At 43.8% G+C, this 14,011-nt stretch overlaps 1 protein-coding gene across 6 annotated transcripts in view; it reads right to left on the minus strand.

Annotated features, from left to right (window-relative positions):
* Positions 1-14,011, minus strand: part of ATP6V1C2 (ATPase H+ transporting V1 subunit C2) — a 69,722-nt gene that overhangs the window by 51,178 nt on the left and 4,533 nt on the right. For all 6 annotated transcript variants that reach the window (XM_060186984.1, XM_060186982.1, XM_060186983.1 and 3 more), the window contains exon 3: positions 5,924-5,991. In XM_060186984.1, coding sequence (XP_060042967.1) covers positions 5,924-5,991 — 68 coding nt within the window. The remainder of the gene's footprint in view (positions 1-5,923; positions 5,992-14,011) is intronic.

The following is a 14,011-nucleotide window of genomic DNA, read 5'->3' on the forward strand; positions in this document are numbered from 1 at the left end:
TTTTTCCCCACCAGGGTTACCACTGGGAAGAGAAACCCCCCCCCCAATGCTTATTAAGGGTTACTTATAAAGACAAGAAGAAGTTAAATGAGAAATTTTTGTGTGCTTTGTGCACCATTTGGTCTTTTAATGTTGAAGTGACTATGATAGAAGATTTTTGAAACCTCTGTATTTAGAAATACTGTGAAACATTCTCATAAATAGCAACAATAATTGATGATAATGGCAGGAAGGGCAGAAGAGAGGAAGAACACTTTCTGGTTAGTTCATATTAAGCTAAGACACTAGGTCCCAATGAGCCTATGGGAACCAGGTAGAGGCAGGGAGGACACATACAGACCATCCACTGCTGGAGATGCTGGTAACCTAGATGGAGGAACCTGCTGCCCCCAGTCCACCTGGCTTTTTCCTGGCACTTTCTCTGGGCACGCTTGTTTCCTCATCTGGAATTGGAAGGGGCTAGATTACATCAGTGTTCTGGGGATCTAACTGCATAAAAGGCTGGCCTCATGGAGTGACAGTAGAGCCAGCGCTGTCACTGTTAAGGGCAAAGTTACTCAGTTTTTTGTTGTTGTTGTTGTTGTTGTTGTTGTTTTAACTAGGACCATTTGTTTTTGGCTCCAGCACTAAAAGAGAAGAAAAAAGAAGGCTACCTGAGGGAGTAACCATACATATAGGCATGGCTTAGAAAGGAAGGAGATGTTGGGGGCCTTATAAGTCTTACCTGGGGGACAGGATCAATAGAAGAGTCAGGTCATTTAACCAGACCAATGAGTTCATTCTAGGTAGACAGGTTGGAATAAGAGTTCAACTTTGTCAACTAGTGGTTATTTTGCCAGAATGACCCACACATGTCTGTATCTGTATATTTTCATTTTCTTAAATAAAGTATGCAGTGCCTGATTGTGGCCCCCCCAGTTCTTTGTGGAGCACATCCCGGAGAGTGAGACACTATGGGGGAGACACCTCAGTCTCATCTCCCAAAACAGTGCTAAGAAGGGGTGTGTGCTCAGCTATATAGCTGAGCTGGAAACAGTGGGGCTGGGGAGGGGGTTCATGCAGGAACCGAGCCCCAGCAATAGCCCTAGTGGAAATCAGATTTCTTTTTTTTAAATTTACTCTCCCTTTTGTTGCCCTTGTTGTCTTTTTATTGTTGTTGTTGTTATTGATGTCGTCATTAGATAGGACAGAGAGAAATGGAGAGAGGAGGGGAAGACAGAGAGAGGGAGAGAAAGATAGATACCTGCAGACCTGCTTCACTGCCTGTGAAGCGACTCCCCTGCAGGTGGGGAGCCAGAGGCATGAGCTGGGATCCTTCTGCTGGTCCCTGCGCTTTGTGCCACCTGCGCTTACCCTGTTGCACTACTGCCCAACTCCCGGAAATCAGATTTCTTTTAAATCACTTTTACTACATTTCACTTCTTTTACTTTCATTTTTCTTCATTTTTTGGTGCCTGAGATGAAACCCAGGGCCTTCTACCCTAGAAGCATGTCCTCTATTTAAAAACTTTTTTTTTCTATTCTCTTTATTTATTGGATAAAGACAGTCAGAAATCGAGAGGAAAGGAAAAGATAGAGAGGGAGAGAGAGAGACAGACAATTGCAGAACTGCTTCACCACTCTGTGAAGCTTTCCCCCTGCAGGTGGGGAGCAGGGACTCAAACCCGGGTCATAGTGCATTGTAACATGTGCACTCAACTAGGTGCGCCACTGAGCTAAACTCTCCCCCAGCCTCCAGATAGTCTTTCAGTAACAGAGAAGCTTGAGTAATGCTTTTGTAATTATATTTGCTTTTCTTTAGAATGCCCTTAGGCTTCAAGCAGTAGGTAGCATAGTCAATGGTCTCTCGTGCTGGATTTAAAACACCCCTAGAAGAACTTGCTTTCTAAGATCTCTATCACCAAGCAGACATCTGCACTTAGATCTGTAATCTTTCTGGGAGGATTTCAGTCTCTGGTTAATTTCAGGGACCCATATGGGTAAGACAGGCCACCAGCTGTCCCAGGAGTGGGTCATTATGCTCAGGGTTTGCTAGACAGCCGCACATGCCATAGAGACCAGCCAGGCTAGAGCCTATACCTACGTACTTGTGAAATGTAATATTCCAACCAGCAATACAAAAACAGGTTAAAGGTATCAATGCTGTGAAGGACTCACTTATTTTTTTAAAGGCAGCTGGGGGTGCTTTCCAAAGATAAAATCCCCCAGCTTCTTAAATGTTCGTGTATTACAGTATAAAAACACATCAAATAAACAAAGGCAAAACAAATGGGAGAATAAATCAAAAATAAAGGGCAAACTCCTGTAAGTAAAACCTGCCTTCCAGCTACATGGAAAAACACTCTGGTGCCCTGAGTAAATAAATAATAAAAGGGTAGGGAAACAATATACCTTGAAAACTCCTGGCCAGAAGCAGTGCTAACAGGTTTATGCTGCCTGCCTAATAAGCCCAGTTACTGTATATTTATGTCAAAACACTTGAGTGTTTTTCACAATCAGTAGGGCATTTCAAAGGAGGGAAGGCAGGCTGTGTCTTACTGTGTATCTACACCAGGCTCCAAGGACTCACTTTCAAGATAAGGTTTTCTAACCCCTGGACTGGATAAATGCTAAAAATACTCATCTGGGAGTGCCAGACCAAACCGTTTCACTCCCCCCCCCCTCCCCCCCCCCCCCCCCGCCCCACAGGAAGACTCCTGGAAAACAACAATACACAGTGATTTTATTCTTAACATTACCTTAAAAACTGTACTTTAGTTCATCTAAATTCTATTTCACAATTATAGCCTTAATCTTGCTTGCTTATACTGTTTCATATTATCTTTTTTAAAAAATCATTTTGTTGAGGGGGGCTAATGCATATTATTTCTTAACATATGCTGTATTCCACCATCACAAGCAAGTTATGCAACAAAGAGCTACAAAACAAAATTTAGTGAGGGGGCTGGAAGATCGCATAATGGTTATGCAAAAAGACTTTCATGCCTGAGGCTCTAAAGTATCAGGTTCAGTTTCCAGCATCACCATAAACCAGGCCTGAGAAGGGCTTTGGAGGAAATAAGTAAATAAATAAGGAATATTACTAATCCAGGAGCAAAGGATTCCAAAACTAAAGGGAGTGTTGGTGAATAAGGGCTAGGGCAGATTTGGTAGCCAAGAAAGATCTAGAAAGATAAAAATCCCAAGGAGCTGCCACTTCAGCAGCAGACTTGGGAACAAGTCACCTTGGGGAGCCATCACCACGCACATGACCTCACAGCCTCCAGCATGGGTCTTGTGTTCAGTCCTTTTCAGCCTGGGGGGTGGATCTGGAACCCAAGTATATATGCTATACCCACCCCTGTAGCAGAAAAGCACAAGTCTAGGGAAGGAAATTGAGAAGTGGGGGGAGGTGGGGAATCCAGTCTGGCCCCTTCCTTATGTTGAATTTCCTGAGAAGCTTCCCTGGCATGTGACAGATTTGACAATGTTAAAATGCGGTTTTACTCCCCTTCATTTTTTGGTGAAACCCAGAGGTGACGACTATGATCCCGTTTCACAGATGAAAAACAGAGACAGGCGGAGGAACAAACTACTCATCTACTCGTTGACCCAATATTTCAACTTCTTTTTTCTTTTTTGCTACCAGGGTTTTGACTAGGGCTTTGTCTTAGTGATTCCACCACTCCCAGTAGAGAATTTTTATTTTTTTAAGATGGATGAAAAGAGAGAGGGGGAGGAGAGAAGCGCTACCATAGCATTGGTCCATCATCATCATAATCATCATTGTTATTATTATTATTATTTTTATTTTTAACCAGTTTATGGCTTATGGTGGTGCTGGGGATTAAACACAGGGTCTTTGGTGCCTCAGGTATAAGTCTTTTTGCATAACTATCCAGCTATCTTGCCAGCCTGTTTAAAAATATTTACTAATCAATTTGTTTACCTATCTTATTTATTATGAAAGAGAGATACAGAGTGAAAACTACAGAGAGACCAGAGCACTGTTCAACTCTGACTTGTGGTGGTGCTGAGGACTAAACCTGGCACCTCAGAGCCACAGGTATGAAAGTTGTTTGCATGACCATTATGCTATTCGCCAGCCCACTACTCTGCCCCACATGAAGTGCTCCCATGTGTGGTATTCCCATGCAGTATGGAATACTCAAACCTGGGTCTTCACACACACACATGTGTGTTCTAGTGGGCAAGCATTTCCTGGCTCCACGTTTCAATTTTAATTATCCCATGTGCATCAATAAGTATGGAAAGAGAAGATAGCCTTATATAGCAGTGTCTGTCACAGAAAAGGCTGGAAGACTTAACTATCTCTCAACAAGGAGATTCGAATAAACTAAGATGCAGTTCAGAAGGTGGCACGGAATATAACATGCCGGACTCTCAAGCATGAGGCCCCACATGTGATCCCTGACATTGTATGTGCCAGAGGGATGCCTCTGGTTCTCTCTCACCTCTTTCATGAATACATACATAAATAAATAAATATATTCTGAAAAATAAAATAAGCTAAGGCACAGTATTCAAGGTACTGCAGGCAGCAAAAAAGGACCAGCAGGTGTAAACGAATGTGAAGTGATCAGTGAGATGTAATTGCCTGAAAACAGCAAGGCAGATGATAACATTTATGTAAGATTACTCTGAAGAACATTTACATTTGCTTGTACACATCCAGGCTGCCTCTGGAAATGATAACACTGCCTCAAAAATGAGGAAATGATGGAGTAGATGGGAGGGGAAAACCTTAGTTATCACTTCCCATTGTACTTTACATTTTTACTTGTTTTTCTTTCTTTTTTTTTTAATATTTATTTTATTTATTTCCTTTTGTTGCCCTTGTTGTTTTATTGTTGTAGTTATTATTGTTGTTGTCGTTGTTGGATAGGACAGAGAGAAATGGAGAGAGGAGGGGAAGACAGAGAGGAGGAGAGAAAGATAGACACCTGCAGACCTGCTTCACCACCTGTGAAGTGACTCCCCTGCAGGTGGGGAGCCGGGGTTCGAACCGGGATCCTTATGCCGGTCCTTGTGCTTTTACTTGTTTTTCTTGGTGCCAAAACAAAAGCAAAGCCTTGGAGGAGAAGTGCACCAGTTATTTTCTCAAAGTCTTAGTACCTTTGCCATGTGCTTTATGTCTTCTTCCTGGCCTTTTTTTTTTTTCTTTTTGGTTTTCAATATTTATTTATTTATGAGAAAGAGAACCAGAGCATCATTCTGGTACATGTGAAGTCAGGGATTGAACTAGGAACATCATGCTTAAGAGTACGACACCTTATCTAATTTATCTGTCTATCTATTTATTTATTTTTGCTAAAGACAGAAATTGAGAGGGGTGCGGGGGACAGACAGGGAGAGAGAAAGAAAGATGCCTGCATCACTGCTTCACTGCTCATAAAGCTTCCCCACTGCAGGTGGGGAGACGAGGATCAAACCCAGGTCCTTGCATATGGAAACATACGCGCTCCACTGGCTATGCTCCACTGTCTGGCTCCAAAAATATTTAATCAATGAATGATTTAAAACGTAAAGAAATCAAGAAGGAAAGAGGAGGTAGAGAAATATCTGCAGCCCTGCTTTGCTGCTGGTGAAGCTTCTCCCCTTGGCAGGTGGGGACCAGGGGATTGAACCCAGGTCCTTGCATGTGAGATGATATGTGTGCTCTACCAGATGCACCACCACCCAGCCCTGTACCTTCATTTTGAAGGCAGCCCCCTAAAAGAGAACCAGACAGCCAGCACACATAACTATTTGAGGGCCCCCAAGGGCTACCATGGACTGGTCCCCTCACCTAGACCTGCACTGGCTTTTAGGCCAGGTTCAGGTTCAGGTTCAGACAAGTGCAGATCTGGCCAGAGCAAAGGCAGTGTGTCCTTTCACAACAATGTCAGTCTCACTTGTGTGTAGTAAATAAGACAGAGTTTACCTTTCAGCAAAGCTATCGAGTTTTCCCAACTCATCAGAGAGGCCAACAAGGGAATCCAAGGTCCCCACCTAGAAAGACCAGAAAGAAGTTAGAGCTTCACACTCAGTGGCAGGAGGCTAGAGGGCCTTCTTCAACAAGAGTTCAAGGAATTCTGCTACTTGTCTCCCTGGGAAATGAGTGATTTTTTTTTTCCTTTTTCTTTATGAGAGCCCTGCTCAGCTCTGGTTTATGGTAGTGCTGGGGACTGAAGCTAGAACTTCAGAGTCTCGGGCATGAAAGTCTTTTGTTTAACCATTATGCTATCTACCCTGCTTGGAGGGGTATTTTTTGTGTGTGTGGTTGTACCTTTCAGCAAAGGTACAACAGATTGAACTGTCATATCTGTTTACTTCTTTTCTTTTTTTTTCCTCTTTTTTTTATAGGTTTTTCTTTTTTTATATGTATTTTTCCTTTTGTTTCCCTTGTTGTTTTAACATTGTTGTGGTTATTATTATTTTTGTTATTGATATCATTGTTGTTGGATAGGACAGAGAGAAATGGAGAGAGGAGAGGAAGACAGAGAGGAGGAGAGAAAGCCAGACACCTGCAGACCTGCTTCACTGCCTGTGAAGCAACTCTCCTGCAGGTGGGGAGCCGGGGGCTCGAACTGGGATCCTTATGCTGGTCCTTGCACTTTGTGCCACATGTGCTTAATCCGCTGTGCCACTGCCCGACTCCCTTTTTTTTTTTTCCTCTTTTTTTCTCTGATAAAGGGAGAGGGATAAAGAGGGAGAAATAAAGGAAAAGAGAAACACCTATAGCAGTTCTCCACAGCTCATTAAGTTCCCCTCCACGCAGGTGGGGAGCAGGGGTGTGCAGCCAGGTCCTCTTGCATGAGAAAAGTGCACTCTAATGGATGGGTCACCACACCCGGCCCCTGAACTGCCACATTTCTGTTATAGGAAGTGTGACATCAGATCACTGATCTTAGAATGTCACTATGGGCCAGGTGGTTGGCACACCTGGTTAAGTGTACATTACGGTGCTCAAGGAGCCAGATTCAAAGCCCCCACCTGGTCCCCACCTGCAGGGGAAAAGCTTCACGAGTGGTGAAGTAGGTCTGCAGGTGTCTCTCTATCTCTCTCACTATCTCTCTCTCCTCTTTCAATTTCTTTCTGTCTCTATCCAGTTTAAAAAAAACAGTAAAAAATGGCACTATGCTGGAGGTGGCACAATGAAAGGATTGAACAAGGTCCCAAGTTCAACTCCTGGCACTGCATATGCTAGAGTAATGCCTTCTATCTCTTTCATGTTTCTCTCTCTCTCTCTCTCTCTCTCTCTCTCTCCTATTTTAAAAATAATTTCAGTTGAGAGGGAGAAATACCAGAAAGATTTTTTTTCTGCCGAGACATGTCACTGGGACTTCACTTTTTTTTTATTGTTGTTGTTGTAGTTATTGTTGTTGTCATTGATGTCGTTGTTAGGACAGAAAGAAATGGAGAGAGGAGGGGAAGACAAAGAGGGGGAGAGAAAGATAGACACCTGAAGACCTGTTTCACTACCTGTGAAATGAGTCCCCTCCAGGTGAGAAGCCGGAGGCTCAAACCGGGAACCTTGAGCCAGTCCTTGCGCTTCGCACCACGTGCGCTTAACCCGCTGCGCTACCGTCCGACTCCAGGGACTTTACTTCTATGTGATTCCACTGCTTTTCCTAGTAATGGCTCTCCCACCCCCCAACCCCACCACCCTGTCTCTTCAGATAGAGGGAGAAAGAAACTGAGAGAGAAGACACCACAGCATTGCTCCATTGCTCCTGAAGCTTCCCCTTTGCATGGTGTCATTATGTGGTAGCCAGGGTCTTGAACCTGGTTCCTCATGCATGAAGTGTATGCTCTAGGGAGAGGGAAACAGCATAAAGATTATGCAAAAAGACTTCCATGCCCAGAGGCTAGGCGGTGGTGTACCTGGTGGAGTGATATGTTACAATATGCATGGACCCAGTTCAAGTCCCCAATCTCCATGATCAGTGAAGGAGTGCTGCAGATGTCACTCTCTTCTTCTCTAGTCTCCCTTCCCTCTCTACTTCTCTCTCGCTATCCAGTGAGTAATAATAATAGTAAAAGAAAATTATATTCAAAAAGAAAGACTTTCATTTCTGAGGTTCCAAAGCTCCAGGTTCAATCCTAACACCACCATAAGCCAGAGCTGAGCAGTCTCTAGTTAAAAAAAAAAGGGGGAGGAGTCGGCTGGTAGCGCAGCAGGTCAAGCGCACATGGCACAAAGCACAAGGCCTGGCGTAAGGATACTGGTTCCAGCCCCCGGCTCTCCACCTGCAGGGGGTTCGCTTCACAGGCGGTGAAGCAGGTCTGCAGGTGTCTATCTTTCTCTCCCCCTCTCTGTCTTCCCCTCCTCTCTCCATTTCTCTCCGCCCTATCCAACAATGATGATGTCAATTACAACAATAAAACAACAAGGGCAACCAAAAGGGAATAAAATAGATAATTTTTTTAAAGTGTACACTCTAGTGGGTTATCATTTCTTCTCCAAGACAGTCCAATAGATTCCCTTGTCTGTTCTTCTTCACTATTATTAGCAGAAATCTTGCTTGGGGAAGGGCAACTTTTCCTCCTACTCCCACATCAGCATTCATTCATCGACTTTTCAGACTACCTGAGCTCTTTCTCAAGGTGGGTTTTTTTCCCCTCTCATCATCAGGACTTCACTGTTACAAGATGATTTTTTCAGATAAAGACAAGAGGCAGAGAAAGAAAGTGAAAGAGAACACAGCACAGAAGCTTCCTCCAATGCAGTGGGGAGTAGGCTCAAACCTGGGTCACACACATGAGGAAAACAGGACACTGGGGCCAGATGGTGGTGCACCTGGTTGGGCTCACATGTTGCAATGTACAAGGACCTGGGTTCAAGCCCCGGGTCCCGGCCTGCAAGGGGGAAGCTTTGCAAGTGGTGAAGCAGTGTTGTTGCGGGTGTCTCTCTCCTTTCTCTATCACCCCATTTCCGTCTCAATTTCTGGCTATCTCTATCCAATAAATAAATAAAGATAAAAATTATATACATAATTTATAAATATAGTTTAGAAATTATTACAAGGTTCGCACCAAAGTAAAAGACTCTGGGGTGGGGGTGGGGGGGTGGGGAGAAAGGTTCAAAACTATATTTGAAGGTCTACTCAGGGCCAGAGAGATAAGATAGTGGTTATGCAAAAAACTCTCAGGTCTGAAGCTCTGAGATCCCAGGTTTTTCCCCCAGCACCAACAGAAGCCAGAGTTGAGCTGTGCTCTGGAATATATGTATTCCACCAGTCAGACACTGAAAGTAATTAGGCCAGAGGTGTAGCTGGGAGGTAGAGTGCCTACTTTGCATATATGAGACCCTGGGTCCCACCTGGCACCAAAAACAGAATTAGAACATTCAGGGAGGTTGCTCAGTGGGTAGAGTGCAGGGTTTGCATGTGGGTGAATGTGCTTTGATCTCTCTCCTCATAAAATAAGTAAATCTTTTTTTCCAAAGTTATTTAGTTATTTTGAAGCCAGAATAGTGCCAAGTCAGTCTAGGTTTGGTATCTCTAGCCTACTTTCTTTTCTTTTTTTTCAATAGAAGGTAAGAGACAGAGAGATAGAGAGTGAGTGACAAGGGAGGGGGCCGGGTAGTGGTGCACCTGGTTGAGCGCACACGTTACAATGCACAAGGACCCAGCCCCTGATCCTCACCTGCAGGAATGTCTCTCTGTCTCTCTATCTACCCCTTCCCTCTCAATTTCTGGCTGTCTCTATCCAATAAATAAATAAAGATAATTTTTTTAAATATCACCTTTAAAAAGGAGAGAGACAGAGAGAGTGACAGGGAGGGGACACACCTGCAGCACTGCTCCATTACTTGTGAAGTTCCCCTCAGCAGGTGGGGACCACAGGCTTGAATCTGGGTCCTGGTGCATGTTAACCTGTGTGCTCTCCCAGGTGAACTACCACCCAGCCCCTGGGCTATCTTTTTTTCAAGCAACTTGACTTTAAGCAGCTTTTGGTAGAGATCTTTCTTTTTATATATTGTTTGCTTGTTTTTATGTTTTAGCAAAACACTGCTCAGCTCTGGCTTCTGTTGGTACCAAGGACTGATTCTGGGACCTCTGGTGCCTGAAACATGAAAGTTTGTTGTATAAATTGCTATACTACTTAGTCAGCCCCATAACTTTTTTTATCCTCTTGTGTAGCACAACTTTGATGGATAGTGCTAGATTTACTCATTTAAGTAGTCGCCACCAGGCAGACAGCAAGATACGGGTTTAGGAACCAGCACTGCTGTGTGGAGCTCTGCAACCTCACTCCCCTCTCTCATGTCCTGATTTATGACATGGGAGTTTAGAAGCTTCCAGATGACACATTTAAAGCACCAGTCCCGTGGTCCAGGAGGTGGCGCAGTGGGTAAAGCATTGAACTTTCAAGCATGAGTTCAATCCCTGGCAGCACATGCACCAGAGTGATGCCTGGCTCTTTCTCCTCCTATCTTTCTCATTAATAAAGCAATAAAATCTTTAAAAAAAAAAAAAAAAAAAGCGTGGTATGGGAGGTGGCGCAGTGGATAAAGCATCGGACTCTCAAGCATGAGGTCTTGAGTTCAATCCTCGCAGCACATGTACCAGAGTGATGTCTGGTTCTTTCTCTCTCTCTCTTCTTATCTTCCTCATTAACAAATAAATAAAATCTTTAAAAAAAAAAAAAAGCACCAGTCCCAGCACAGTGAACACCCAGCAAACACACCAGCATCACCAACAACTGTGCAACTCCTGGTAGTGAGTGCGAACAAGTATTATAAGACTATTTTTAAATATTTATTTATTTATACTCTTTTTGTTGCCCTTGTTTTTACTGTTGTAGTGACTACTGTTGTTGTTACTGATGTTGTCATTGTTGAATAGGACAGAGAGAAATGGAGAGAGGAGGGGAAGACAGAGAGGGGGAGAGAAAGATAGACACCTGCAGACCTGCTTCACCGCCTGTGAAGTGACTCCCCTGCAGGTGGGGAGCAAGGGGCTTGAACTGGAACCCTTACACTGGTCCTTGCGCTTTGGAGCCACCTGTGCTTAACTGGCTGCACTACCACCTGCTCCCAAGACTATTTTCTAGAAGGGTCAGTTAGCACCATGCCTCCAGAAGCCAAAAGGCATTGACACCTATGTTTTCCAGAAGAATGCTACAGTTTTTAGGAAGCACGCTCCTCTTTCATGTCTGTTTCATTTTACTCTGTGCTCCACAGCAGGCGCCCTTAGACACTCAGGTATAATCAAATCTATCTCCTCAAAGTCACTAATTCTCTCCCTTCCCTCCTCTTCATTAGAATCAAGCGATTCCTGGATTTTCTTCCCCTCTCCTAGTTTGAGAGCACAAGCAGAGGGGCTGGATGGTCTGCACCGGGTTGAGCGTGCATGTTACAGCACTCAAGGACCAGAACTCAAGGCCCCCGCTCCCACTTTCACAAGAGACGAAGCAGTGTTGCAGGTGTTTCTCAGTCTCTCTCACTATCTCCCCCTTCCCTCTCGATATCTCTGTCTCTATCCAATAAATAAGTAAATAAAAAATAAAATAAAACAAGTTAAAGAGAAAAAAAGGGGTGCAGGCAGTGGTACATCTGGTTAAAAGCTCACATGACAGTGAGCAAGGACCCGGGTTCAAGACCCTAGTCCCCACCTGTAGGGGGAAAGCTTCACAAGTGGTGAAGCAGGTCTGCAAGTGTCTCTCTGTCTCTCTCCCTATCTTTCCCTCCCCTCTCAAGTTCTCTGTCTTTACCCAATAATAAATAAAATTAAAATATTAAAAAAAGAAAAAGAAAAAGGGTGTGGGCAGTGGCATACCCAGTTAAATACACATAGTACTATAGGCAAGGAGCCAGGTTCAAACCCCCCTCCCCACCTGCACCAGGAACACTTAACAAGCAGTGAAGTAGGTCTTCAGGTATCTCTCTTTTCGCCTATCTCACCCTCTCCTCTCAATTTACTCTATACTAATGAATAAATCTGGAAAGAAAAAAACAAAACAAAAACCCAACAAAACAAAATCAAACAAACTCAACCAGGGCTGGGGAGACAGCATAGTGGTTATGCAAAAAGACTTTCATGCCTGAGGCTTTGAGGCTCTAGGTTGGATCCTTAGCAACACCATATGCCAGAGATAACTACCGCTCAGGTATGTCTGTCTGTCTATCTCTCTCATTAAAATAAATAAAATGCTTTAAAACAGTACGATGGTGGCTGAAGGTCTCCATCCCCACTCAAACTATGCCACTGCTCTTCTGTGTTGAAGACAAAACAGGAAGAGTCTAAGAAAATGAAGGACTCAAGTGTGTACAATATTTTTTCTTTATTTTTAAAATTTTATTTATTTGATAGGACAGAAAGAAATTAGGAGTGGAATGGAGAGATAGTAAGAGAGAGAAAGAGAGAGAGGCCTGCAACACTGCTGTGAAGCTTCCTCCCAAAAAGGTGGGGAGTAGAGGTTTGAACCAGGGTCCTTGAGCACTGTAACATGTGTACTCAACTGGGTGTGCCACCCCCGGGCCTAATACTTTTTGTTGTTGTTGTTGTTGTTGTTGTTGTTTACCTCTAGGGTTATTGCTGGGGCTCTGTGCCGGCACTACAAATCCACTGCTTGTGGTGACTTTTTTTTTTTTTACCATTTTATTGGATAGGACAGAGAGAAATTGAGAGGGGAGGGGAAGACAGAGAGGGAGAGAAAAAGGGGCTAGGTGGTGACATACCTGGTTCAGTGCACATGTTACAGTGCACAAGGACCCAGGTTTGAGCCCCCGGTTCCCACCTTCAGGGAGAAAGCTTTACAAGTGTTAAAACAGTGCTACAGGCGCCTCTGTCTCTCACCCTTTCTATCACCCCCTTCCCTCTTGATTTCTGGCTGTCTCTAGCCAATAAATACATAATAATAATAATTTTTTAAAAAGAGGGAGAGAGAAAGACAGCTGCAGACCTGCCTCACTGCTCCTGAAGCAACCCCACCCCTTCACAGGTGGGTGGCAAGCCGGGGACTGGAAACAGGATCCTTATGCGGGCCCTTGTACTTTGCACCTTGTGCGCTTAACCCGGATCGCCACCACCTGACCTCCATACCCAAACTTACTTACTTTCTTTCTTTCTTTCTTTCTTTCTTTCTTTCTTTCTTTCTTTCTTTCTTTCTTTCTTTCTTGATTTCTTTACTTTTTAAACACATTTATTTATTTATTTGTTTGTTTGTTATTTAATAAAGACAGAAAGAAACTGAGGAGGGTGAGATAAAGAGGGAAAGAGACAGGGAGACATCTTCAGCCCTGCTTCACCATTAGAAAAGTTTTCCCCCTGCAGGTGGGGACCAGGAAGCTGAACCTGTGTTCTTACACTGTAATGTAATGAGCGCTTAACCAGCTGTGCTCCTGCCTGGCCCTTCTGTCTTTATTTATTTTTATTTTTATCTTTTATTATTTTTTTACATGTATTTATTTTCCCTTTTGTTTCCCTTGTTGTTTTTATTGTTATTGTATTTATTATTGTTGTTATTGATGTCATTGTTGTTGGATAGGACAGAGAGAAATGGAGAGAGGAGGGGAAGACAGAGAGTGGGAGAGAAAGATAGACACCTGCAGACCTGCTTCACCGCCTGTGAAGCGACTCCCCTGCAGATGGGGCGCAGGGGGCTCGAAAAGTGATCCTTATGCCGGTCCTTGAGCTTTGTGCCACGTGCGCTTAACCTGCGGCGCTACCACCTGATTCCCTCTCCTTATTTATTTTTTAAATTTTATTTATTATTTTTTTAGCCAGAGTACTGCTCAGCTCTGGCCTATGTTGGGGGGTGGGGGCTTGAACCTGGGACTTTGGAGCCTCAGGCATGAGAGTCTCTTTACATAACCATTATATTATTGGTGTGGAGGTTAGATAGCATAATGGTTATGCAAAGAGCTCTCATACCTGAGGCTCTGAAACCCCAGGTTCAACCCTCCCCCCCTTCCCAACATCAGCCAGAGCTGAGCAGTGCTCTGGTAAAAAAAAATAAATTAAATTAAAAAAATATATATATATATATGCATATATATATATGCTATCTGCCCTCTGCCTAC

Source organism: Erinaceus europaeus, chromosome 3, assembly GCF_950295315.1.
Source record: "Erinaceus europaeus chromosome 3, mEriEur2.1, whole genome shotgun sequence".
Taxonomy (NCBI): Eukaryota; Metazoa; Chordata; class Mammalia; order Eulipotyphla; family Erinaceidae; genus Erinaceus; species Erinaceus europaeus.